This window comes from Castor canadensis, chromosome 2 (assembly GCF_047511655.1).
Source record: "Castor canadensis chromosome 2, mCasCan1.hap1v2, whole genome shotgun sequence".
Lineage (NCBI taxonomy): Eukaryota > Metazoa > Chordata > Mammalia > Rodentia > Castoridae > Castor > Castor canadensis.
The window spans coordinates 12,479,017-12,504,164 of NC_133387.1; the positions used below are offsets into that span (position 1 = coordinate 12,479,017).

A 25,148-nucleotide genomic window follows, 5' to 3' on the forward strand; every position below is an offset into this window, starting at 1 on the left:
CAGTGAGACATGGACAAGTTACCTAACCCAACTCCTTGGATTTCTCGTTTATAAAATGAAAGGGATGAAAAGCTAGAGCTCTGTGGTTACTTTTATCTCTAGCAGTTTTGACTGGCTTCCCGGAAGGACTCCTAATTGTTCACACCAACTCTGAAGGTGAAGAATCTGTCTGCAGTAACAAGGAGTCTAAATGGCAGCAGATCCAAATGGAGCTACTTCCTCTGCTGGTTCAGGGGACAGCTCTGTGTACAGCCACAGGCTTCCTTGGCACTGCTCAGAATTTTATCCACCAGTTCCTGAGCTCAAGCCTTAGAGTCACACATGAGAAGTCAAAGTCAGTTTCTACCCTTAGAGGTTTCTACAGTGACGCCTTCTGGCCACTGTAGAGCCATAGCTGAACGACTCCCTCTCCCTCTACCACGAAGGGCTGGAGTCACTTTTCCAGCCAGGAGAAACCTAAATGGAATTATACTTTTCAGTTCTCTTGTCTTTGGAGCCATGGATCCACTCTGGCAGTTACAATGTTGATATATTGCATTTGTCCTCTGTTTAGCTACAGAGATTTGCACAAACATCATTTCATATGCAGTAGTAATGTGCATGTCACTATTATCCAAATGCTGTCAGTACTTTATTGTTTAATCATTTATTTAAACATCTAAATAATACTTACAACTCACTATATTAATTGCATATTATTGGGAAGGAATATCTACAGTGGTAATTTAATTACAAAACTTCAAAATTAATTAGTCAAATACTGATTTTGCCCTTCTTAATAGCACTTACCACAAACTTAATTAATTTTTTGTAATTAGTAAATTGATCTGTGCCCTAGTTAAATTATAAGACCCAAGAGAGAGCAGGACCCATGTTTCCATCTTTCTTGCTCACAGGTAGGTACAAAATGCCTAGCACACTTCCTAGCACAGAGAAGTGCCTTAACATATATTCACAGAAGGACTTTAGCTTTCTTTGGACAGATGGGTGAAATGCAAAGGCTTTGAGATGATTTCTTTTATTTACAGCTCTGGGAAAGCAAGAAGAGCAACAGAGTCCAGGCTTAGGAAATGACACCAAGGAATGCCATTCCACCTGTTCCCATATGTCTAATTATTCCATTTAACCGTTGCTACCCACAATAAAGAATACTTCCTTTCTTTCCTACTTGCCAAATACTTTCCTATCTGTATCATTTTATACCTTCCTTTATCTTTCTTTCTCTCTTACTTTCATTTTTCATTTCCTTTTTCATACTTTGTTCCATGTCCTCATCCCTTTTTTCTTCTATCTTTCTTCTACATTGAGAGATTACCTCCTATACAATTAAACTGTTCAGTACCCTAGACATAAAAGGATGCCCAAATCAGGATCTCATGCATTAACATGAAAAGCCAGTGTTCCTTTCTCCAATGTCTTTATTACACTCTTTCATAACCACGTAGGTCAAAGAACCAGGCTCAGGGTCACAGTTCCAGCTCCAATCCTAGCTTAGGACCTAATTCAAGGGTCAAAAAAAGCCCTTTACTTGTTCCTCCCTGCCTTAATACTGCTCTCTCCTGGCTGCCTGACCACCTGCTCCATGAGGAGAGACAACCTGACCTGGGTGAGTGAGTTTGTATTAATGGGTCTCTCCAGTGACAAGCAGATCCAGACTGGACTCTTTGTCCTGTTTGGGGCCACCTACTTGGTGACCATAATGGGCAATGGGCTCATCATCCTCTTGATCCAGCTGGACTCCAGACTCCACTTGCCTATGTACTTCTTCCTCTACCACCTCTCATTTGTGGACATCTGCTACACTTCCAGCGGGGTCCCCCAGATGCTGGCACACTTCCTCCTGGAGAAGAAGACCATTTCTTTCGCCCTATGTGGGACTCAGCACTTCTTTGCTCTGGCCCTTGGAGGCACTGAGTTCCTGCTGCTGGCTGCAATGGCCTATGACCGGTACGTGGCTGTCTGTGACCCCCTGCGCTACATGGCAGTGATGAGCCCAAGACTCTGTGTGACATTGGCAGGTGTGTCTTGGCTTGTGGGTGTAGCTAATGCTGCTGCGGAGACGGCAGTCACCATGCGCCTGCCCACCTGTGGGCACAATGTGCTGAACCACGTGGCCTGTGAGACACTGGCACTTGTCAGGCTGGCCTGTGTGGACATCACCCTCAACCAGGTGGTCATAGTGGCCTCCAGCATAGTGGTACTGCTGGCGCCCTGTTGCCTGGTCTCTCTGTCCTATGCCCACATTGTGGCTGCCATCCTGAAGATCCGCTCCACCCAGGGACGCCGCAAAGCCTTTGGGACCTGTGCCTCACACCTCACTGTTGTCTCCATGTCTTATGGGATGGCCCTCTTCACCCACATGGAACCACTTTCTGTGGCCTCTGCTGAGCAGGACAAGGTGGTGGTCCTCTTCTATGCCGTGGTGACCCCCATGTTGAATCCCCTCATCTACAGTCTTCGGAACAAGGATGTTAAGGCTGCTCTGCAATGGGTTGTGATGAGGAGATCTGAGTCAAAGCATTAGGGAATGATTTTCCTAAGGAAAAGGCCTCTCACTGAAGATGGCAGACATAGAAGATGAACCCTCCTCATGATGTGCACGTGAGTGTGAGCGTGTGCGTGTGTGAGCGTGTGCGTGTGTGAGCGTGTGCGTGTGCGTGTGTGTGAAAGGGACAGGTGGGAGGACCACAGTCTGCACCATGCCCTTTAGAAGTAATTGAAAAATGAGATTTTTATCCCTGGGACCTGTTTTTGGTCCTGCCTTAGTTCAAAGTGAATTAGAATACCTCAAAAATTCATACTCCCTATAGGTAGGTAAATGAAATATATTCACTTGCTTAAATAAAAGAGTAAAAATGACATAGCCGCACAGCAGCATATATGAATTAGAAAGGACAATTGTTTCAAAAGTCAGAGCAGTGCACACAATTTAATTCAATATATATATTAAAAATATATTAAAATATATCTCTTAAACTTTTCTTCAGTCATTGTGAAAAGAAAAATATTAAGCTGTAAGTTATAAAATTGACTTTGCCCATGGGATCAATCAGGCCTTAAGTCTTAGGTCACGGGGAAAAGTTTATATTAGTCACACGTGATCTGGCCCATCTCACCAGGGTGGGGAACACATACAGGGCTCTGGGGCCAAAGTCATAGTAAGAATCCCCACAGTGTTACTGAGTAAATCTGGGCTTTGCGTGAGCCACATGGGCTTCATTTAGTTTCTTCCCTTCCAACTAACAGACAAATGACAGGCCAGAGTGTCACATAGTCAGGACCTCAAACAAATATTTTTCTACATAAGCAAGTCTAAGGATATCTTGTAGTGGGCAGTCAAGGATATATTTAGAATACCTGATGGGCTAGAAACCATACCATACAGTGAGAGGTGAGCCAATGTATTCAACAAGGAAAGAATATTATTTTCCCATTGCCAATAATTTGTTTCTCTTCTTCCAGTACACAAATGATTGAACTTTACACATCCTAGACCATAAAGCAAAGCAGTGATGATCTTATCCTGACAAGTGTTTAGAAACAACTTTTTAAAACAAGAATTAAGTACTCTTACCTAAATATTACAGACCTTTGGGTTTTTTTTTACAAGAAACCTAAGGTAGACACGCGTTTAAATACCATGTAGCCATTTATCTTCACTGAATTCATTTAGCAACTCTTCCTTGGTCCAATTACATGAGTTTATTAGGAAGAAGCCTTTTACTTCCAACACCCTGGAGAGAGATTTCACATATTGCCTCCTCTTCTCAACTGCATTGTCAGGATTAAGGCTGATGGCATCAAAAGTCCCTTTGTCAATACAAATATGAATCCAGACAGCTTTGTGGAAAGATTCAAAAAGTCTTCTACCTCCAACTTAAGGTTTGATAATCCCTCTTTCTCTATAATACTTCCAGAAAACTGAATTGCAGAAGGAGAATAATCAATTCCAGTAATATTAGAGAAACCAAATTTTGCAAGTTCAACCAGGAAAACACCATTTCCAGTTCCAATATCAAGCACTGAGGCATCCAATGGAATCTTGTGTTTGTGCATCCATCATACTAGTCAATTCATACTCTCTTCCCCAAACCAGATCTCTCCTGTATCTCCATATTCTTGGAAAGTCTGTAGCTCTCTCTCATAGACAGCATCCCAATGCTCTCGGGTCCCCAGCACCAAAGGGACGAAGCTATCTTTCGCAGGACTCCCTTCTCGGGACCACTCCGCGGCTACCCAGACCTTTGGTTTATCTTGCCCAAAAACAAAACAAAACCATAATTTGAGATAGTTTAAAGTTTTGCTCAATATGTTGAGAAGTTGTTAAAAGTCTGAGGATGAGACAGGGAAACATCGTAAATTCTGGTAAAACTTTTTAACTGAGATAAAAGTCATGGAACATATGATCCATATTGCCATTTGGAAGTGTACAATTATCTGGCATATAGCATATTCACAGTGTCGTGCAAACTCATGTGTGTCTTGCTCCGGAACATTTTCATTGCTTTCCCCCTCTCAAATGATACCCCATTCCCATTAAGCAGTCACTCTCTCCCACAGCCCCTGACAACCACTAATTTCCTTGCTGTCTCTATGGATTTGCCAATTCTGAACATTTCTCATAGATGGAATTATAAAATATGTGACCTTTTGTGTCTATGCTCTCTCATTTACCATAATTTTTATCTCTACACATTTTGCAAGATATATAGATATAGATATATATACACACAAAGAAGTAGTAGAGTGGCAGAGTGCTTGCTTAACATATGTGAGGTTCGACCTCCAGCATGACACATACACACACACATGAAAAGCAAATAACAGCAAATGTTGCCAAGGAAGTAGGGAAAAGGGAATACTTTTTGTAGGATTACAAATTAGTACAACCACTTTGAAACTTGTAAGGAAGTCCTCAGAAAATTAAAAACAAAACTATTATATGAGCCAGCAATTCCATTTTTGAGTAGATAGCCAAAAGAATTGAAATTGGTATGTTGAAGGAATATCTGTACTATGTTCATCAATCACAATAGCCAAGATATGAACGCAACCTAAAAGTCCATCAAAGGATGAATGGATAACGAAAATGTGGTATATATGCACAATGGAACACTATACTGTATTTGGGTTTTTTTTGTTTTTCACTTTTTTGCTGTGCTTGAGGTTGAACCCAGGTTCTCACATGTAAGGAATATGCTCTGAGCTACACCACCACTCCACTACACAGCCTTTAAAAAGAAAGCAATTTTGTCATTCATGACAGAAAACTACACTGACTGAAATAAGTCAGGCATTAAAAGACAAATACATATGATCTCATTTATATATGGAACCCAAAAAAATCACTGTCATAAAAACAAAGAGTAGAAACAAAGGTTATGAGAAACTGGGAGAGATGAGGGAAATGGAGAAAGGGGAAGTGTTAATCAAAGGGAAAAAAACTTCAATTATACTGGAAGAATAACTTTTAGAGATCTATTGGTGCTCACTTCAGCAGCACATACACTACAATCGGAACAATGCAGAGAAGATTAGTATGTCCCCTATGCAAGGACGACATGCAAATTCGTGAAGCATTCCATAAAAAAAAATCTACTGCACTATACAATGACCAGCTAATAACAATGTATTAATTTATGTATTTAAAAACTACTGAGGAAGGATTCCAAGATGTTGGCTAGAGGTAGGAAGCAGAAAGCGAGCCTCCTATAGTGAAATCTTGGAGAGACGCTGGAGACACACTTTGCAGGCATAATCACCGAGAAAAGGCATAACTTTGACACCTCCACACCTCCAGCCAGTGCAGAGAATCTCCACTCCACATTAAACGGAGAAACGAGGAGGGCCCCTGGGGCCGCCAGTGGCCGGCGACCATACGGCTTGGGAAGACGCGGACCAGGTGAGCTTCGCAGTACCGCAGTACCCCCTCAGACAAGCCTGGGCCAGAGCAGCATAGCCCCCTGGACAGACTGACCTCCACCCGGGAAAAAAAAAAAAGAGAAACTGAGTAAAAAGCAGTAAGAACAGTTAAGACACGCTGGAAAGAGGGTGGGGCGCCCTGAGCACTGAAGATTGGGGGAAGGGAATCCTTCCCGGGACTGTAAATAAATAAGCCAGGCAGGCCGGAGAGGCTCTGGCGGGAGTGGGGTGCGCACCCAGCAACCAGGAGTGGGAAAGCTTGTGAGAGGAGGGAAGACCCACTTCCCACGTGAACTGTAAACAAACATGGCGGCCGGCAGGAGCAGCAGCACCGCCCAGTAAGCAGGAGCAGGAAAGCTTCTGAAAGTGGCAGTGGGAGGAAAACTTCAGAGAAGAGGGGGGAAGACCCACCTCCCACATGAAGTGTAAATAAACACACAGGCCTGACAACGCGGGGGCAGTGTCACCTTTCCCAGTGCTTGGAAAGGGGAAAGCCTGTAGCAGAGGCTCCTGCACAGGAGAACTCTGAGCAAACAAAGCCTGTGGGACCAGGTGAGTGCTAGCTCACCCCAGAGATCTGCATAAATAACGACGCCAGCTACAGGCTGAGAGCAGCAGGCAGGCAAGCCACAGTTGCAGATACCACTCTCAGAACTGCCTCCAGACGCTTTTTTTTCTTTTTCTCCCTACCTTTGATGAGAGAACAACCGAATTACACCTGCAAGCCGAAAAACTTACTGAAACTGTATTGCATTTGAACTGGGGACACTTGGTGGGGCTTTGTGTGTGTGTGTGTGTGTGTGTGTGTGTGTGTGTGTGTGTGTGTGTGTGAGTGTGTAGTTTTGTTCTACTTTATGCGTCCCCTTTGATGAGATAACTACAGAACATCTGAGGCACCAACTCCAGGACTGGAGATTGAGACGGACACCCAAATTATTAAGACTGAAACTGCATTGCATATAAACTTGGAAGTTTTTTGGTTTTTTTTTTTAATTTTCTATTTTTCATTTTATTTTAATTCATTTTTATATAGAGATATTACTTTCATTTACTTATTTTTTATTTTTTTTATCTTTGATTTTCAATCCTCTCTCTGTCTCGCTAATGTCTGTTCAGCTTACTGTCGATTAGTACACTAACACTCCCTGTTTATACCTTTGAAACTCTCTTGTCTGATACCTTGTTCTGCTTTCTCCCTCTTGTCTTTATATTTGTTTTCCCCTTTTCTTTAACTTCTTGCTTTCCATCTCAGCTCACTCTTCCATTCTAAATATTACCATTGTTATGATTACAAGCTAGAAAATATTTAATTGCACACAGTACAGGGACAGTAACAACACCAAGGACAATGACGGGAAGACAGAAAAAACAGGGAAACAAGTTTCCCCACAGCAAAAAATTAGTACAGGAACCAGAGGGGAATGAAGAGAACAGAAACTCAGATCCAGACTCCAACAAAATGAAGATAAACTATGCCAAAGGACCCAATGAAGCCCACAAGAATAATTTAAAAGAAGACATACTACAAGTACTCAATGAGAATTTTGTAGAGATGATACTGGATAGGGTCAACCAAAATGTACAGGAGACACTGAAGAAATTCCAAGACAACAAAAATAGAGAATTTGAAAAAGCAAAAGAAGAAATAAAGGAAACCATAGAAGCACTGTATAAACACCAAAGTGAAAGAGAGAACACAATGAATAAATGGATAAATGAACTCAGGACAAAAATAGACAACATTAAAGAAGAAAACTGCCAGGATATGGAAAACCTCAGAAAAAAAGAATGAAACAGAACTGCAAAACAAAATGGAAGGCCAATCCAGCAGAATAGAACAAACAGAAGACAGAATCTCAGAACTTGAAGATGAAATGGTAATTAAAGGAAAAACTGAAGAACTATCAATTAAACAACTCAAGACCTGTGAAAAGAAAATGCAAGAACTCACTGACTCCATCAAAAGACCAAACTTGAGAATCATGGGCATCGAAGAAGGAGAAGAGGTGCAAGCAAAGGGAATGCGTAATATATTCAACAAAATAATAACGGAAAATTTCCCAAATCTAGAGAAAAATATTCCCATACAGATGCAAGAGGCCTCCAGGACACCAAACAGACCAGATCAAAATAGAACTACTCCACGACATATCATCATTAAAACAACAAGTTCAGAAACTAAGGAAAGAATATTGAAGGCCGTAAGAGAGAAAAAACAAGTAACATACAAAGGTAAACCTATCAAAATCACAGCAGACTTCTCAACAGAAACATTAAAAGCAAGAAGAGCGTGGGGTGAGATCTTCCGGGCACTGAATGAAAATAACTTCAACCCCAGGATACTCTACCCAGCAAAACTATCATTCAAAATAGATGGAGCAATAAAAGTCTTCCATGATAAGCAGAAACTAAAACAATATATGACCACAAAGCCACCATTACAAAAGATTCTGGAAGGGATCCTGCACACAGAAAGTGACACCCAACTTAACCATGAAAAGGCAGGCAGCACCAAACCACAGGATAAGAAAAAGCAAGACAGTAGAGAGTAACATCAAGTTAGGTACACACAATCAAACCTTCAAACAACTAAGACAACTAAATGGCAGGAATCACCACATACCTATCAGTACTAACGCTTAATGTTAATGGACTTAAATCCCCCATCAAAAGGCACCATATGACAAAATGGATTAAACAGGAAGATCCAACAATTTGTTGCTTACAGGAGACCCATCTCACTGACAGAAATAAGCATATGCTTAGGATGAAAGGCTGGAAGAAGAATTTACCAAGCCAATGGCCCCTGAAAACAAGCAGGAGTAGCAATACTTATCTCTGACAAAGTAGACTTCAAACCTACATTGATCAAACGAGATAAAGAAGGACATTCCATACTAATAAAAGGGGAAATAGACCAAAAGGAAATAATAATCATCAATCTGTACGCACCCCATGTCAACGCACCCAATTTCATCAAACATACCCTGAAAGACCTAAAAGCATATATAAACGCCAACACAGTGGTTGTGGGAGACTTTAACACTCCATTATCATCAATAGATAGGTCATCCAAACAAAAACTCAATAAAGAAATCCAAGATCTAAAATATGCAATAGATCAAGTGGACCTAGTAGATGTCTAGAGAACATTTCATCCAACCTCTACACAATATACATTCTTCTCAGCAGCCCATGGAACCTTCTCCAAAATAGATCATATCCTAGGGCACAAAGCAAGCCTCAGCAAATATAAGAAAATAGAAATAATACCGTGCATAATATCTGACCACAATGCAGTAAAAGTAGAACTCAACAACAAAAGTAAAGACAAAAAACATGCAAACAGCTGGAAACTAAATAACTCATTACTTAATGAAGAGTGGATCATCGATGCAATAAAAGAGGAAGTTAAAAAGTTCCTGGAAGTCAATGAAAATGAAAACACAACCTACTGGAACCTATGGGACACAGCTTAAGGCAGTCTTGAGAGGAAAGTTTATAGCCATGAGTGCATATATTAAAAAGACTGAAAGATCCCAAATCAATGACCTAATGATACATCTCAAACTCCTAGAAAAACAAGAACAAGCAAATCCCAAAACAAATAGAAGGAGAGAAATAATAAAAATAAGAGCTGAAATCAACGAAATAGAAACCAAAAAAACCATACAAAGAATTAATGAAACAAAAAGTTGGTTCTTTGAAAAAATAAACAAGATCAACACACCCCTGGCAAACCTGACTAAAATGAGGAGAGAAAAAACCCAAATTAGTAGAATTAGGAATGCAAAAGGGGAGATAACAACAAACACCATGGAAGTCCAGGAAATCATCAGAGACTACTTTGAGAACCTATATTCAAATAAATTTGAAAATCTAAAAGAAATGGACAGATTTCTAGATACATATGATCATCCAAAACTGAACCAAGAGGAAATTAATCACCTGAATAGATCTATAACACAAAATGAAATTGAAGCAGCAATCAAGAGTCTCCCCAAAAAGAAAAGTCCAGGACCTGATGGATTCTCTGCTGAATTCTATCAGACCTTTAAAGAAGAACTGATACCAACCCTCCTTAAACTGTTCCACGAAATAGAAAGGGAAGGAAAACTGCCAAACACATTTTATGAAGCCAGTATTACACTTATCCCAAAACCAGGCAAAGACACCTCCAAAAAGGAGAACTATAGGCCAATCTCCTTAATGAACATTGATGCAAAAATCCTCAACAAAATAATGGCAAACCGAATTCAGCAACACATCAAAAAGATTATTCACCACGACCAAGTAGGCTTCATCCCAGGGATGCAGGGGTGGTTCAACATACGAAAATCAATAAACGTAATAAACCACATTAACAGAAGCAAAGACAAAAACCACTTGATCATCTCAATAGATGCAGAAAAAGCCTTTGATAAGATCCAACATCATTTCATGATAAAAGCTCTAAGAAAACTAGGAATAGAAGGAAAGTTCCTCAACATTATAAAAGCTATATATGACAAACCTACAGCCAGCATTACACTTAACGGAGAAAAACTAAAACCATTCCCTCTAAAATCAGGAACCAGACAAGGATGCCCACTATCTCCACTCCTATTCAACATAGTACTGGAATTCCTAGCCAGAGCAATTAGGCAAGAAGAAGGAATAAAAGGAATACAAATAGGTAAAGAAACTGTCAAAATATCCCTATTTGCAGACAACATGATCCTATACATTAAAGACCCAAAAAACTCTACTCAGAAGCTTCTAGACATCATCAACAGCTATAGCAAGGTAGCAGGATATAAAATCAACATAGAAAAATTATTAGCATTTCTATACACTAACAATGAGCAAACGGAAAAAGAATGTATGAAAACAATTCCATTTACAATAGCCTCAAAAAAAATCAAATACCTAGGTGTAAACCTAACAAAAGATGTGAAAGACCTCTACAAGGAAAACTATACACTTCTGAAGAAAGAGATTGAGGAAGACTATAGAGAGTGGAGAGATCTCCCATGCTCATGGATTGGTAGAATCAACATAGTAAAAATGTCGATACTCCCAAAAGTAATCTACATGTTTAATGCAATTCCCATCAAAATTCCAATGACATTCATTAAAGAGATCGAAAAATCTACTGTTAAATTTATATGGAAACACAAGAGGCCACGAATAGCCAAGGCAATACTCAGTCAAAAGAACAATGCAGGAGGTATCACAATACCTGACTTCAAACTATATTACAAAGCAATAACAATAAAAACAGCATGGTACTGGCACAAAAACAGACATGAAGACCAGTGGAACAGAATAGAAGACCCAGATATGAAGCCACACAACTATAAGCAACTTATCTTTGACAAAGGAGCTAAAAATATACGATGGAGAAATAGCAGCCTCTTCAACAAAAACTGCTGGGAAAACTCGTTAGCAGTCTGCAAAAAACTGAAACTAGATCCATGTATATCACCCTATACCAAGATTAACTCAAAATGGATCAAGGATCTTAATATCAGACCCCAAACTCTTAAGTTGATACAGGAAAGAGAAGGAAATACTCTGGAGTTAGTAGGTATACGTAAGAACTTTCTCAATGAAACCCCAGCAGCACAGCAACTAAGAGATAGCATAGATAAATGGGACCTCATAAAACTAAAAAGCTTCTGTTCATCAAAAGAAATGGTCTCTAAACTGAAGAGACAACCCACAGAGTGGGAGAAAATATTTGCCAACTATACATCAGACAAAGGACTGATAACCAGAATATACAGGGAACTTAAAAAACTAAATTCTCCCAAAACTAATGAACCAATAAAGAGATGGGCAAGTGAACTAAACAGAACTTTCTCAAAAGAAGAAATTCAAATGGCCAGAAAACACATGAAAAAATGCTCACCATCTCTAGCAATAAAGGAAATGCAAATTAAAACCACGCTAAGATTCCACCTCACCCCTGTTAGAATAGCCATCATCAGCAACACCACCAACAACAGGTGTTGGCGAGGATGCGGGGAAAAAGGAACCCTCTTACACTGTTGGTGGGAATGTAGACTAGTACAACCACTCTGGAAAAAAATTTGGAGGCTACTTAAAAAGCTGGACATCGATCTACCATTTGATCCAGCAATACCACTCTTGGGGATATACCCAAAAGACTGTTACTCCAGAGGCACCTGCACATCCATGTTTATTGCGGCACTATTCACAATAGCCAAGTTATGGAAACAGCCAAGATGCCCCACTACTGACGAATGGATTAAGAAAATGTGGTATCTATACACAATGGAATTTTATGCAGCCATGAAGAAGAACGAAATGTTATCATTCGCTGGTAAATGGATGGAATTGGAGAACATCATTCTGAGTGAGGTTAGCCTGGCCCAAAAGACCAAAAATCGTATGTTCTCCCTCATATGTGGACATTAGATCAAGGGCAAACACAACAAGGGGATTGGACTATGAACACATGATAAAAGCGAGAGCACACAGGAAGGGGTGAGGATAGGTAAGACACCTAAAAAACTAGCTAGCATTTGTTGCCCTTAACGCAGAGAAACTAAAACAGATACCTTAAAAGCAACTGAGGCCAATAGGAAAAGGGGAACAGGTACTAGAGAAAAGGTTAGATCAAAAAGAATTAACCTAGAAGGTAACACCCACGCACAGGAAATCAATGTGAGTCAATGCCCTGTACAGCTATCCTTATCTCAACCAGCAAAAACCCTTGTTCCTTCCTATTATGGCTTATACTCTCTCTACAACAAAATTAGAAATAAGGGCAAAATAGTTTCTGCTGGGTATTGGGGGGGGAGGGAGGGGGTGGAGTGGGTGGTAAGGGAGGGGGTGGGGGCAGGGGGGAGAATTGAACCAAGCCTTGTATGCACATATGAATAATGAAAGAAAAAGGAAAAAAAATAAATAAATAAAAATAAATAAATAAATAAAAACTACTGAGGAATTAATTTATTTATAACATTCCCAAGACAAAAAATAAGGTGATAAATGTGTTATTGATGATTTATAATGATGTTATGGAGGTTGCTTTAATATTTTTACAACGCATACATAAATCAAAGCATTACATTGTACTTCATATCATCTAAGAGGAGAAAAAAGGAGTTTTTCCTATAACATATAAGATAAAACTTCTGGGAAATGTGAGGCCCTCTAGTGTTGGTGTGGTTTTTGCTAAGTAAGTATCTCCTTATGCATTTTGGAGACAAAATTACATTCAAATCCCTCCCTGCCCACTGTAAAATGAACACTATCACTTGATGCAATTTATCCTCAATCTAAATCCACACAACTCTAATCATACTATTCAGAAAGAAGAAAAATCTCATTCCGATAGTCTTCCCTACACATTGCTGAGTGCACCTACACTTACTTCACAGTACTTCCTTCTAATATATAAACAGACACTCCAGAGGCTAAAATCTGTAAGAAATCAGTAAGATAGTTGAATGCTGAAATGAAAGAGCTCACTAACAATATAGAATAACAAATAAAAAATTAAAAACACAGGCCTCTACTTTCAAGCATGAAGGTCCAGAATTACCCAGCTATCAAAAGCAAATATAAACTAAAAAAACAACTAAACACTATTGTTTTTTGGATATTTAAAAACAAGCATCTCAATTAGAAGGAAAAATAATGAGATGTCTTTTTTAATCACTCAGATTTCCTGCCAGGAAGTAATATCCAGGTTGTGGCATTAGGAGAAGGAATTCAAGCATAGCCTGGAAATTTCACTCAGTTAAGGACGCAAAGATTGGAGCTTGAAGATGGTAAGGAGAACAGCAGAGCTCCAAGAAGGAGTGCTGCACAGGAAAAAGTTCCAGAGATCAGCTTTTGAGTCTTTGGCTAAACATCTGTCTGTGTGAGAAGTGTGAAACCACACAAGACTGGGGAAGAACTTCTAAGGAAAGGAAACTTATTGGAGCACTAGGAAATAAGCAACTCTCAGGTGTCACATGGGCCAGTATTCATCTTAGCACTCTTCAACTACAGTGAGGAAACATTGAATATATAGAGCATTCCTTATGAATGGCAGAAAACCTAAACCTTTGGAAGGGAAATGACCTCACTACATATACAAAAATAACATGAAGTGGATAAGAGACCTTAATGTAAGGGCTAAAAATTGTAAAACATTTAGACAAAAAAAGAAAATCTTTGTTTGTGATGGCAAATATTTCTTATGTAGGAAAAAAATCATGAACCACAAAAGAGAAAAAAAACTTTTCCCTTTTTTTTTTATTGTTGTATTATTGTTGTACTGGAGGTACATTGTGACATTTACAAAAGTTCTTACAATGTATCATAGTTGAATTCACCCCACCATCATTCTCCTTTACCTACCTCCCCCTTTCCTGGAATAGTTTCAACAGGTCATTTTGCCATTTTTGTACATGAGTACATATTTCCACCACATTCACCCTCCTACACCCTTTCCTTATATCCTCCCCACTCCCACTGCTACTAACCCCCAGACAGAATCTGTTTCACCTTTCTGTTCTGTGTTTTTGGAACAAAAACATTTTTGTTTGCTTAAAGTAGCTATACAAGGTGTCATTTTCATTGTGACATTTCCATGTACATATGTATTATAACTTCAATTGGTTCATCCCCTCTATTTTTCTGCATTCTACCTTGGTCCCCTTCTTATGGTGATTTCACCAAGTTTAAAAATTCTTTATTCATTCTTGCATAGAAAGTATATCAACCATATTCACCATCTTAACTTTCTTCTTTTATCCTCCCTCTGCTGTTAGTGACCCCACCTGTTAGGAAAAAAATTATATGGTCCTATAAAGTATTTTTTTATATAGAGACAATTACATTATATTTACTAACAAACTGTTAACATTGATTATCTCTAACATAAAGTATAATGTAGCAAAGAATGAGGAAGAATGGAAGCATCTTATTTTTCCTTAAGATTTTGTATGCTATTTAAATTTTCAATTTTTACTTTCTCAACAATAAAAATACATTTTAAAATGTATGTTCTGTAAAATATGTTGGTAGTACTCTCAGAATAAGACCTCAGCATAGGGGACTCTGGGGAAGAAACTTTGGGAACAGTTAAGGTGGAGATCAACAATGGAAAAGATTTTCTTGGGATTCCCCTCTTTCCTTCATGAGTCATAGCTCTTTGGTTTCTCTAGACCCTTAGATGAAACAGTTAATTTTAAGAAATCTCTTCAATATGATGTTCATTCAGTCAGTTAGCTCACCAACTATATTGCTATTACATATATATATACAGTTTTATATATATATATATGAATGCTATCATAATCTAAATAGAGTTACTTATGTCAGACCCTAATTAAATGGAATTAGGACATTGTGGACAGAAGGATCCTCATATGTATTTGTTTGTGGGCAAAAATTATCATGACAGATGCTGTCAAAAGCACAGCCTTGTAGTTAAAGCCACGTCTATGAGGGTGTCCTGTTCTGAAACAGCCAGCTCTAACTGCAACTTTGCAAGTAGCCTCAGTAAACCACAACCACGTCTATGAATGCCATCTCCTAGCAACAGCCAGTATACACATCACCACCTGCATGAGCCCCAGTAACCAATGAACTTTTGTTTGAAAACAAGTTGCATATAGTTCTTTTTAGCTCTTTAACTCCTCATTGCCTCAACCTCCCTGGATATGCCCATGGTCCACCATGGCACACATATTCCAGTGCACAGCCAACTTGTTCATTCCCAAATGAACTCTTTTCTTTGGACAGCCTTTCTGTGTGTTGTTATTTTAGATTGACAAAATATACCAATCTCTGCTTGGAAACTAGAAGAGAATACAATTAAATTAGAAGCATACTTTTTAATTTCAAGCAGTTAGTTCATTAGAACTCAAAAAAAAAGTAGTATGAGAGATGGACTTTGTAGAGGTTTCTCTACACCAGTTCTACCTCTTGATTGCAGAGTCCAAGCTCCATATCTTACTAAATGTGGGATGCATGTTTCCCTTTTATAGATAAAATGGAAAGAGGTCAACTGGTTTATTGAACTCAACAGGCACTCCACTAGCCATTTCACAATAATCCACAGCCTATTTTCCTGCATAACCTGTGGTAGTCCAAAATCTCAACCAGTTCTCTGGGTGTAGCATTCAAAACACTAAACCTTTCCTGACATCACCTCACCCACGGGTCAAACCTGTCCTCTGCTGCCCACCCCCCCCACACACCCCCAGGAGCTACTGTGATGCAGTCCTCAAGTCCCATGAGTGATAACACAGCGGGATGTCTCAGCAAGACAATGGGTCATGTGGTCTCCAGATCTAGTTCCATCTTGCTCTTACCTGGCAGATGACCTTGAACTGACCAATTCTGCTTTCTGAGCCTCAGTTGCCTCACTTTTTTGAGAACAATAATGAGATTGAAGAGATGATCTAAAAGGTCTTAATAGCTTTTATTCCTTCTGTGATTTTAATATTGTTACGCCCTTCATGCTGATAATTTTGATGACTTTTCTGGTCATTCAGGAGCCACATTTGTGGACCAAACTTGGTTATTGACAGAAGGAATAGACACTGGCAAAAACCACAGGCTCCAAGTGTAGGACTCAGAACTGTGGCAGCTGGTAATGTGCCAAAGCCAGTTTCTCATCTTAGCTCTCTCTACTGTGACTCCTTCCTGCCACAGAGGAACTGAAAGGAGGAAGAGGACAGGCATAGGGTAGGATCAATTACTCACCCTCCCCATGACCTCCACCCAGTTCTGACCCCACCTTCCAACCCTATTAGAAGGACTTGGGTAAGCTAGTTTCCATTTCTACTTCATTGGGTTCCATGGCCTACCCATCATATCCTCAAAACAATTTTTTTTTCATTTAGATAATGTTTGGAAGTTTATGAAAGCTCTTTCACACCTTATCTCACTAGTTCTTACCTGGGTCTGCGATATTCTAAAACAATATTTTTGAATGAAATCTATAAGAATTAAGGCTATACAAAAGGTAATATATAAAATTAATTTCTCAGGACTTACCATGTGATTTGAGGCAAATCATTTGAACTCTTATCTCCAACTTTTTCATATGAAAAATAGTGAGGTTAGCCCCAAAGATCTTTCCTTCTTTAGGTTGATCTCAAAAACACAATCCACTCTCAAAAACCATATCTTAAGTCTTCCAAAAATAAGGTTAAATCAGTGATTCTCAAACTTAGCTTCATAGTCTAACTGTCTCAGAAACACTAAAGTCACTAACATGCTAACGTATAGGTCTCACCCACCTGAGTTTCTGATTTAATTGCTCTGGAGTGTGATTTAGGCTTTCAGAGTTTTCAGAGCTTCCCAGGTGATCACAATGTGTAATCCAAATTAAAAAGTCTGCTCTGGTCACCACCCTGGAACCTGTGGGACTTTCACTGGCAAATCCACACCATCTGGCATTTTATTTCCTTCCACACCAAGCCTCCCCTCACTGGCATCTGAGCAGGCAGAGTCTCTCCATGTCCCATGGTCTCGCCTTATTCTCATAATTGCCCATTTGCACTACCTTCTCCCACCATGTTGCAAAAAGGCACGAGGTGAATATTGAAATGGGGGTGAGAGGGACTTGGTGTTAATAAAGAGATAAAGACCATAAATTTCTTAGTGCATTGTAGTAAGAAAAAAAACATGACACATTTATCCTTTGCTAAAGAGCAGCAAAGTACACAAGGAGACGTTCTTAGGGCAAATATGTCTCTGCTGTGACAGAGTTTACCCAGAACAAAGGCGAAAGGATTTTAGAGGCACTCCCTTCTGACTTCATCTGTGGGCACTTGTGGTTTCCAAATGTTGTCATGCAAGTGATGTGTGCATTCATCTTTTATAATTCACTTGCTTTAACAGTCAAACAAATGCCAACATTTCACCAAGGAAACAGCGTAATCTCAAAAGGTTGGTACATAATTATAGTTGATATAATGTCCTATAATGAAGGCCTGATCTTATCAATGTAAAACTAAGCCTGATTCATTACTGAGAATCAAGTAAGTAATTTTCTATTCTGTCATTGATCCAGCCTGGGTTATGGGAGTAATGGGAAGGGCACCTGCTTCCAGCCTGAGTAGTAAGGGCAAGGGGGAATCCCAAAACACAGGTTACACATCCTGTGATCAGGAAACAATCCTCAAAGACATCCTAAATACTTTTTATTCACGCACTGAGCAAAAAATTATTTATTGCCAACATTCATTAGGATTGTTTATATTTTTAAAATCAGAAAAGATCCCTGACTTCAAGCTCTCAATCCAATAAAAAAAGTATACTCCTATTCAGAGTCCTATTTAAGTACCTTCCTTCAGTCAAAGACTGTGAATTCTGATTCTGATTAAACTTAACTCCCAGAGCAGCCTGACTACCTGCTCCATGAGAAGGGACCTGGGTGAATGAATTTGTATTAATATTTCTTTCCAGTGACAGACAAGCCTAGGCTTGACTCTGTCCTGTTTGGAGCCATCTACCTGCTGACCCTGCTGGGCAATGGACTCACTGTCCTCCTGCTAGGGCTGGACCCCAGACTCCACTGCCCGTGTACCTCTTCCTTTGCAACCTTGCAGCTATGGACATCTGCTACACCTTCAGTGGGGTCACCAAGTGGCTAGGGAGCTCCCTCCCGGAGAAGACCATATCCTTCTCCCAGTGTAGTACCCAACTCTTTTTCTCCCCAGACCTCAGGAGACAGAGAACCTGTTGCTTGCCACAATGTCCCATAACTGCCTGCCTTACATGACAGTGATGAACTGAAGGCTCTGCCTGGCACTGCCAAGTGACGTTTGACTTGTGGGTGTGGCTAATTCTGCCACGGAGTCTGAAGATACCACCTGCATGCCCACCTGTGGGCACAATATGCCCAACCATGTGGCCAGAGTTGTTGTCACACACACCAGGTCACCATGATGGACAATAATGTAGCAGTGCTGCTAGTCCCCTGAGCTGAATACCAGGTAAAAACCCAATTGTAGAAAGAAAGAAATACACAAGAACTCAGAAGAGGCCTTCCTCTAAGCACACTAGACTTTGCTAAGGCAGAAAGGGTACAACTGTTCAAAAAGTTGGGGTGGGGAGGTGTTGGAAGATGTACTCTTTGCTTTTGTAGGCCTGAAGAAATAATGACTTATTTCTGGAATCCCTGAATCTTCTTTGTAGCTCTAGCTTTTTCCCAACAAGATTCAAAAACAGTTTATGCCAACCAGAAATTTAAAATACATATTTATTGAGTGAACATCAGGATAATTCCCCTAATCAGACTCAGCATTGCCCTAAATATCAACTTCTCCATCTACAGTCAACCAACCACAATTCCACATTATATTAGATGTAATGAACACCTATTCTTCACCACCACTGTTATTACAACTTCCTCCTGCTGCATTTTGAGAATATCACAGGCCCTGGGATACTATCCAGGTCTTGAAAAGAAATACAAGTTAGTAAACAAATCCAGGTCAAGCTCCACTGAATGCAACACACAGTGCTGCAAGAGATCTAAGAAGTCCTATAAGGCCCTCTCATGATCTGGAGATTATGTGGAAAGATAAAAGATAAGTACCAAAAAAAGAGAAAGTGGAAAAAAAATTACAACAGAATTCAACAATGGAAAAGGTACAATATTACAATATTGGATTTATTACCAAATAGGAGATAGGAATGAGAAGCCTATGGGATTGGTGAAATTCTCTTAAGAGAGGAAAGAAGTCATGTAGTTTGCAAAGGAATTAAAAGGAGAGAAAAAATAAATTGAGTCTTTCAAAAAAAATTGTAGAATGCTGGTTTGAGTAGAGAAAAAGAAGTTAATTCCTGGTGAAAGAGGAACTGACGTGACTCAGGTGAGGAGGTAGAGAAAAGGAAGGGATTACCAGGAAGAGTGAGTAAACCAGCCTGATGAGAACAAAAATGACTTTTTGAGGAGTCATGAGGAGGGGTTAAGACTGGAGAGGGGGTGTGCATGGTAGGGCTTGGAAAACAAGGCCAAGGAATTTTCAGGCAATGGTATGATAGCAGAGTTTTTGATATGGGACAAGCACATTTTCTTTCTTCTTCAGTCCAGGCAAACTCTATCTCATGCTTACATGGACCAGATAGAGTTTTAGGTGTGATTCAAAGACTCAAAGACTACAATATACAGACAAGAAGCTATTGAGAACATAGAGAAATGTTAAAAATAAAAATGAATAAACAGATCTTGACATTGAGAATTGAATAGAGGGTATAACTGTAGATAAAATGCCTTCTACTTCACTTTCTCATTCTTTTGTTTTGTTTTAATGTGAGAAGAGACTACACCATATGACTAACACTGTGAAAACTCAGCAAAAATAAACAGAGCTTCCTTAGTGTTTTCTCTGAGTGTCATCTATGATAACAACCCACTTCTGATCTCATGCCACATCTTAAAAAGTAAACCTCTGGCTAGACAGGTCCTATCCTAGTAAGGGAGGGATTTGGAGTCTGCTTCACTGATGTTGGTTTACAAACAGAATTTAACTAACTCTCACCAGAGGAACTAGCCTAGGAAAGATTTCATTTTTTTTCTTTTTCATGAAGAACAAATAAATGTATGAATTTAGAATCCAAGTCCACACGATGAGCAATGGCTCAGTGTTCTCGAGAAGAAAGAGGAGGGAAGCAATAGAAAGTAGAAGTGAGACATTTTTTAGAATTATTTAGGGATAAGTGGGGGAGCAAATGGTTTAACAGAACCTTGCCCTGTGACCATTCTGAACAAGCCTGAGAACCCACAGGACAAGGCTCCCCTCAAAAGCAGGACCTCCGTGCTTCTCCAGAAAAGCATGAACCTTGTCCTTTCTATCCAAATAAAATCTCCATGCAGCATGCTTGGCTTCTCATAACCTCCAACCAGGAAAACCCCAACATAGGGCTGGGGTTTTGGGAGCCTCCCAAGTGCTGCAATTATAGTCATCACCATCATCCCTGGCCTAATCTAGCTTTTAATACATTTTGGTCTTCTCATTTCTTTCTTAAATATAATCATTCAATATAGTAACCTTATACAACATGATACAGACAAAGTTTAAAGATAACAGCTACATGATATTTTGTGACTTTCTTAATTTTCCTATTATACTTTTTTCCTTTCTCCTTTCTTCAAAGAAAAACAAAAAGTCATATCTCTTTTCTCTCACCTCTTTCAGCAGATGTCAAAATACTTTTTAGGTGAATTGTTCTCCCAGAACCACACCCACAAGTGGCCCTTTAGTGAACTCTAAGCCTACTTTGGCATCAGAACTCCTTCCCAATAGTTTCTTACCTACCCTAGTGGTTCTTTCTTATACCACACATGCACAATGTGTTTGCCCCATTTGACAATTGAAAAAAAAATGAACAAAGTGGGAAAAATAAATCAGAAGGAAAAAGAAGGAACAAGTTGTTGTTACTGTGGATAGAAAAGTTCTTGCCATCCTCTGCTTTCTCTGCTCTGTTTATATTGATGCAAATAGAGAAAATAATAAGAATAATAACATTAATTATGAGCTATTATCATTATTTAAAAGCTCTATGAGTACTACTTATGTGTCATGTGTACATTAGGTATTTTAGTTCTCACAACTATTCTGAGGTAGCTACCCTATTTAATATACCAAGAAATTAAGGCATGAAGGATTAAATATACCTAGGAATTCACATTACAAATAATGTAGAAAAATACATTGTTAAAAGTTAAAGCACTCCCAAAGGTAATTAAAGAAATTTCAACCCATGGAAAAGCATATCGTATTCTTACATGGACAGATGTAAGACACATGGAAATATATGTCTCCTAATGTTAAATTAAGCATTTAACAAAATCCCAATTAATATAAAAGAAAAAGAAAAATTTATATGCATCCACACATAATTATTCTAAAAACAATAGCTATAAATTTCTGAAAAAGAAGATTCATGAAAAAGACTAGTTTACCACATATTCAAACATATTATAAACCTAAAATAATTACAGTGCTGTGAAAATGACAGTTGTTTACGTCAAAGCAATGAACCAAAGTGGAAAGCCTAGAAGCAAGACAATGTGTATAAAAATTTAGTGTATAATTAAAAAGCAGCACTTTAAATAAGTGAGAAAATTTATTAAATAGTGTTAAAACAAGTTAATCATTTCAAAAAATAACTGATACATGATACCATATATAAGAATAAATAATGGAACAGTAAAGTAAATGTAAAAATGAAGGCATGAACTAAAACAAAAATGATTTTATTTATTTATTTATTTGGGTTTTTTGAGACAGGGTCTTGGTATGTAGTCTAGGAGGGCCTTGAACTCACTACACAGCCCAGGCTGAACTCAAATTTGAGATCTTCCTACCTCAGACTCCAAAATGCTGGGATTACAAGCACATGCCACCAGACCTGCTGAGAATATTTTGTTATATCAGGTGAAGGAAGGATGCCTTCTAATTATAAGACAGAATCATGGCACTCACCAGTTTTTTGCTTTTGTTTTCACTTGCTGGAATTTTCTATTTGTTTGTTTGGTTGGTTGGTGGTTTTGTTTTGTTTTGTTTGTAGAGTCAGGATCTTGCTGTGTAGCCCAACATTATGTGGAAATAGCAATCTTCTTCCTCAGCTTCCCACGTGCAGGACTGTGCCACCACATATTCATTAGGGTTTTGTTTTTTTTTATAAAATTGGCAAAAGTTTCTTCATGACAAAGGCCACTCCACTATCATAAAAGCAAAGACAAGCAAACAAAAACATGGAGGCTAAGGAATGGTTGTCACAAATGTAGACGTAACATGAAGGTGATGGCATGGCTCTGTATCTCAGTTGTGGTTACACAAGTCTATGCATGGGATAAAAACTACACAGACTACACACGCGTGCACATGCACGCACACGCAAATGTGAAAACCAAATAAGGTCTGTAGACTCATTAACAGTAATGCACAAATACGAGATTCTAGTTTTGATACCGTATTCAGTCATGTAAGATGTCACCACAGGAGGAAGCTGAGGGAAAGATACGTAGGAGCTGTACTAGTTCCCATTTGTCATGAGTCTATCATTATTTCAAGAGTTTTTAAATTTTTATATCAAAACAAAAAAATTAAAATAAGAAACCTCAGGGAGTACCATGCTGCTCATGTCACAAAGAAAAAGCTGATTTCTCTGAGACAAAAAGAGCTCCTAAAATCAAAAAACAAATCCTTGAAAAGATAAAAACTGCTGGGTGCCAGTGGCTCATGCCTGTAATCCTAGCTGCTCAGGAGGCAGAGATCAGAAGGATCTCAGTTCAAAGCCAACCCGGCCAAATAGTTCTGAAGACCCTATCTCAAAAAACCCTACTACAAAAAACTGGGCTGGTAGACTGCTGAAGGTGAAGGCCCTAAGTTCAAGCCCCAGTACTGAAAATAAATAAATATATATATATATATATATATATATACATACCCTTCATGCAAAATAAACACAAAGGACTCAAAACACATAAAATTGCAATAAGCCTTACTCATAATTAATCATGAAATTACAAAATAACACAGATTTTTTTAACCTAACAGATTGGCAAAAAATAAAGTGTAAAAATAAGAAGATTGCTGGTGGGAAGATAAATTGATGCAAACATGTGGAAGGCAATTATCTGTGAAAATTAGAAGGGCTCATGCCATTTGACTGAGTAACTCCATTTCATAGAATTTAACTTATAGCTCATTTACAAATGTATAAGGTTACACATGTAGAAAATTATTCATTACTATATTGTTATAATAGCAAAAGACAGGAAGTAATCTAAATGATCCCAAACAGATGACTAGATAAAGAAAAGTTTTGGCATCCATGCCAAAAAAAAAAAGGAGGAGGGTGAAGAAACACTATGTATGCCCACATAGGCAGACCTCCAAGATATATTGTCAAGTAAAAAGAGCAAAGAGCAGATCAGGGTATATATTGTGCAGTCATTTGTGTAGAAAGACACAGAGACAGTATACTCAGTTGTGTATTATTTGGTTAGTTTGTGATATAGAGTATACCAGTATGCAAGGATAGTTGATTGGTCGATTTGCTAAGGATTAATATAGAATAAAATATCTCTGGAAGGACAGACTTCAAACCGATAAGAATGCCCCAGAAGGGAACTGGTAATAGGAAGACTTTCTATAAATACTCTTTTATACATGTAAATTTTTAACCACTTAAATGTGTTACTTATTCAAAATTCAAAATGTCCAGTCATTTTTACAGTTAATAAGCATGTGTCCACTTAGTAGCATATATTCTGAAGAATAGGGAAATTATTTTCACATTCAAAGGAGATTAAAATTTCTCTCTCTCAGGAATCCAGTTATAAACTCTGAAATTAACACATTGGATGCCTTTTAGCAAAAGCTTTTAACCTTGCCTTATAAACACCCATTTCTAATTAAAAATTTTTCTAATATTATTTCTCAAAAGATGTTCATGATAATTGGAACAAGTTATTTTAAAACAATATTTAAATAAAATGTAATAAGGCGACTTTTTAATATATACAATATATATTAAACTGTATTTAAACACAAATAGAATGAAATTGTTGAGTCTTTTTTCCCTTTTCTCCTTTTATCCTTTTTATATTTACCTATATGTGTTTACATTGTTTGTGCCACCTCCCAAAGATGATTCACAAAAGAAGAAAGTCACAATGTCTTTTTTCTAAAGGAGTAATAATCATAGGGAAAATCTGGCTACCACTCAGAACTTCAGAAAGGAAGGAGAAAATCAAAGGCAGAACAATGAAAATATATTGATGAGGTAAGATCTGGAGTAACATAAAGTAGCCTTCCAGGAAACTTTAAAAAATTAAAACCAAAGTATCCAAGTTTGGCAAGAGAAAAAAAAGTCCATAGGGTGAAGGGCAATTAGAACTCCCAACAGTGGTCACTGCCAACTACAACTACCTGTCCTTTGGGCTTCTGTTAGTGACCATTACTTCATTCTCAAGAGCGCCATTGCTTCTTCATCCACATCCAAGTCTGGTAGTAGACACAAACACTTTTTTCTTAACTCCCCAAAAGCCAGCCGAGATGAAATAGTACAATTAATCAAGACTTTTAACTGACGCTCAACAGTTAACAAAAGAGATAATCAACATAAAAGCAACACAAAATTTTATCTTCTGGGCAATACTGGCTCTCTAGGACTCATGGGGCTCCATTTTAATAGCATCCCAAGGCAAGGAAGCATGCTCTGAAAGCTCCTGGATTTTCATCTCTCCTCTC

General features: G+C 38.6%; 1 protein-coding gene, 1 non-coding gene and 2 pseudogenes across 2 annotated transcripts; 3 read left to right on the forward strand and 1 right to left on the reverse strand.

The window, feature by feature from the left end:
- Positions 1–1,582: 1,582 nt before the first annotated feature.
- On the forward strand, positions 1,583–2,822 carry LOC109679144 (olfactory receptor 2F1-like). Its single transcript, XM_020154459.2, has 2 exons — positions 1,583–2,494; positions 2,811–2,822. The coding sequence occupies exons 1-2, from the start codon at positions 1,583–1,585 to the stop codon at positions 2,820–2,822; spliced, it is 924 nt and encodes a 307-aa protein (XP_020010048.2).
- A 716-nt stretch (positions 2,823–3,538) lies between these two features.
- On the reverse strand, positions 3,539–17,453 carry LOC109679146 (EEF1A lysine methyltransferase 2-like; annotated as a pseudogene).
- Positions 5,485–5,591, forward strand: LOC141421029 (U6 spliceosomal RNA). The gene has a single exon (XR_012445735.1). It is a non-coding gene; the product is annotated as a U6 spliceosomal RNA (small nuclear RNA).
- Positions 17,454–17,562: 109 nt separating the features above from the next.
- On the forward strand, positions 17,563–18,828 carry LOC141416905 (olfactory receptor 2F1-like; annotated as a pseudogene).
- The last annotated feature ends 6,320 nt before the right edge of the window (positions 18,829–25,148 follow it).

Bases quoted from the DNA above. Each gene is read 5' to 3' on its own strand.
- LOC109679144 (XM_020154459.2), top strand. From the start codon at position 1,583: ATGAGGAGAGACAACCTGACCTGGGTGAGTGAGTTTGTATTAATGGGT.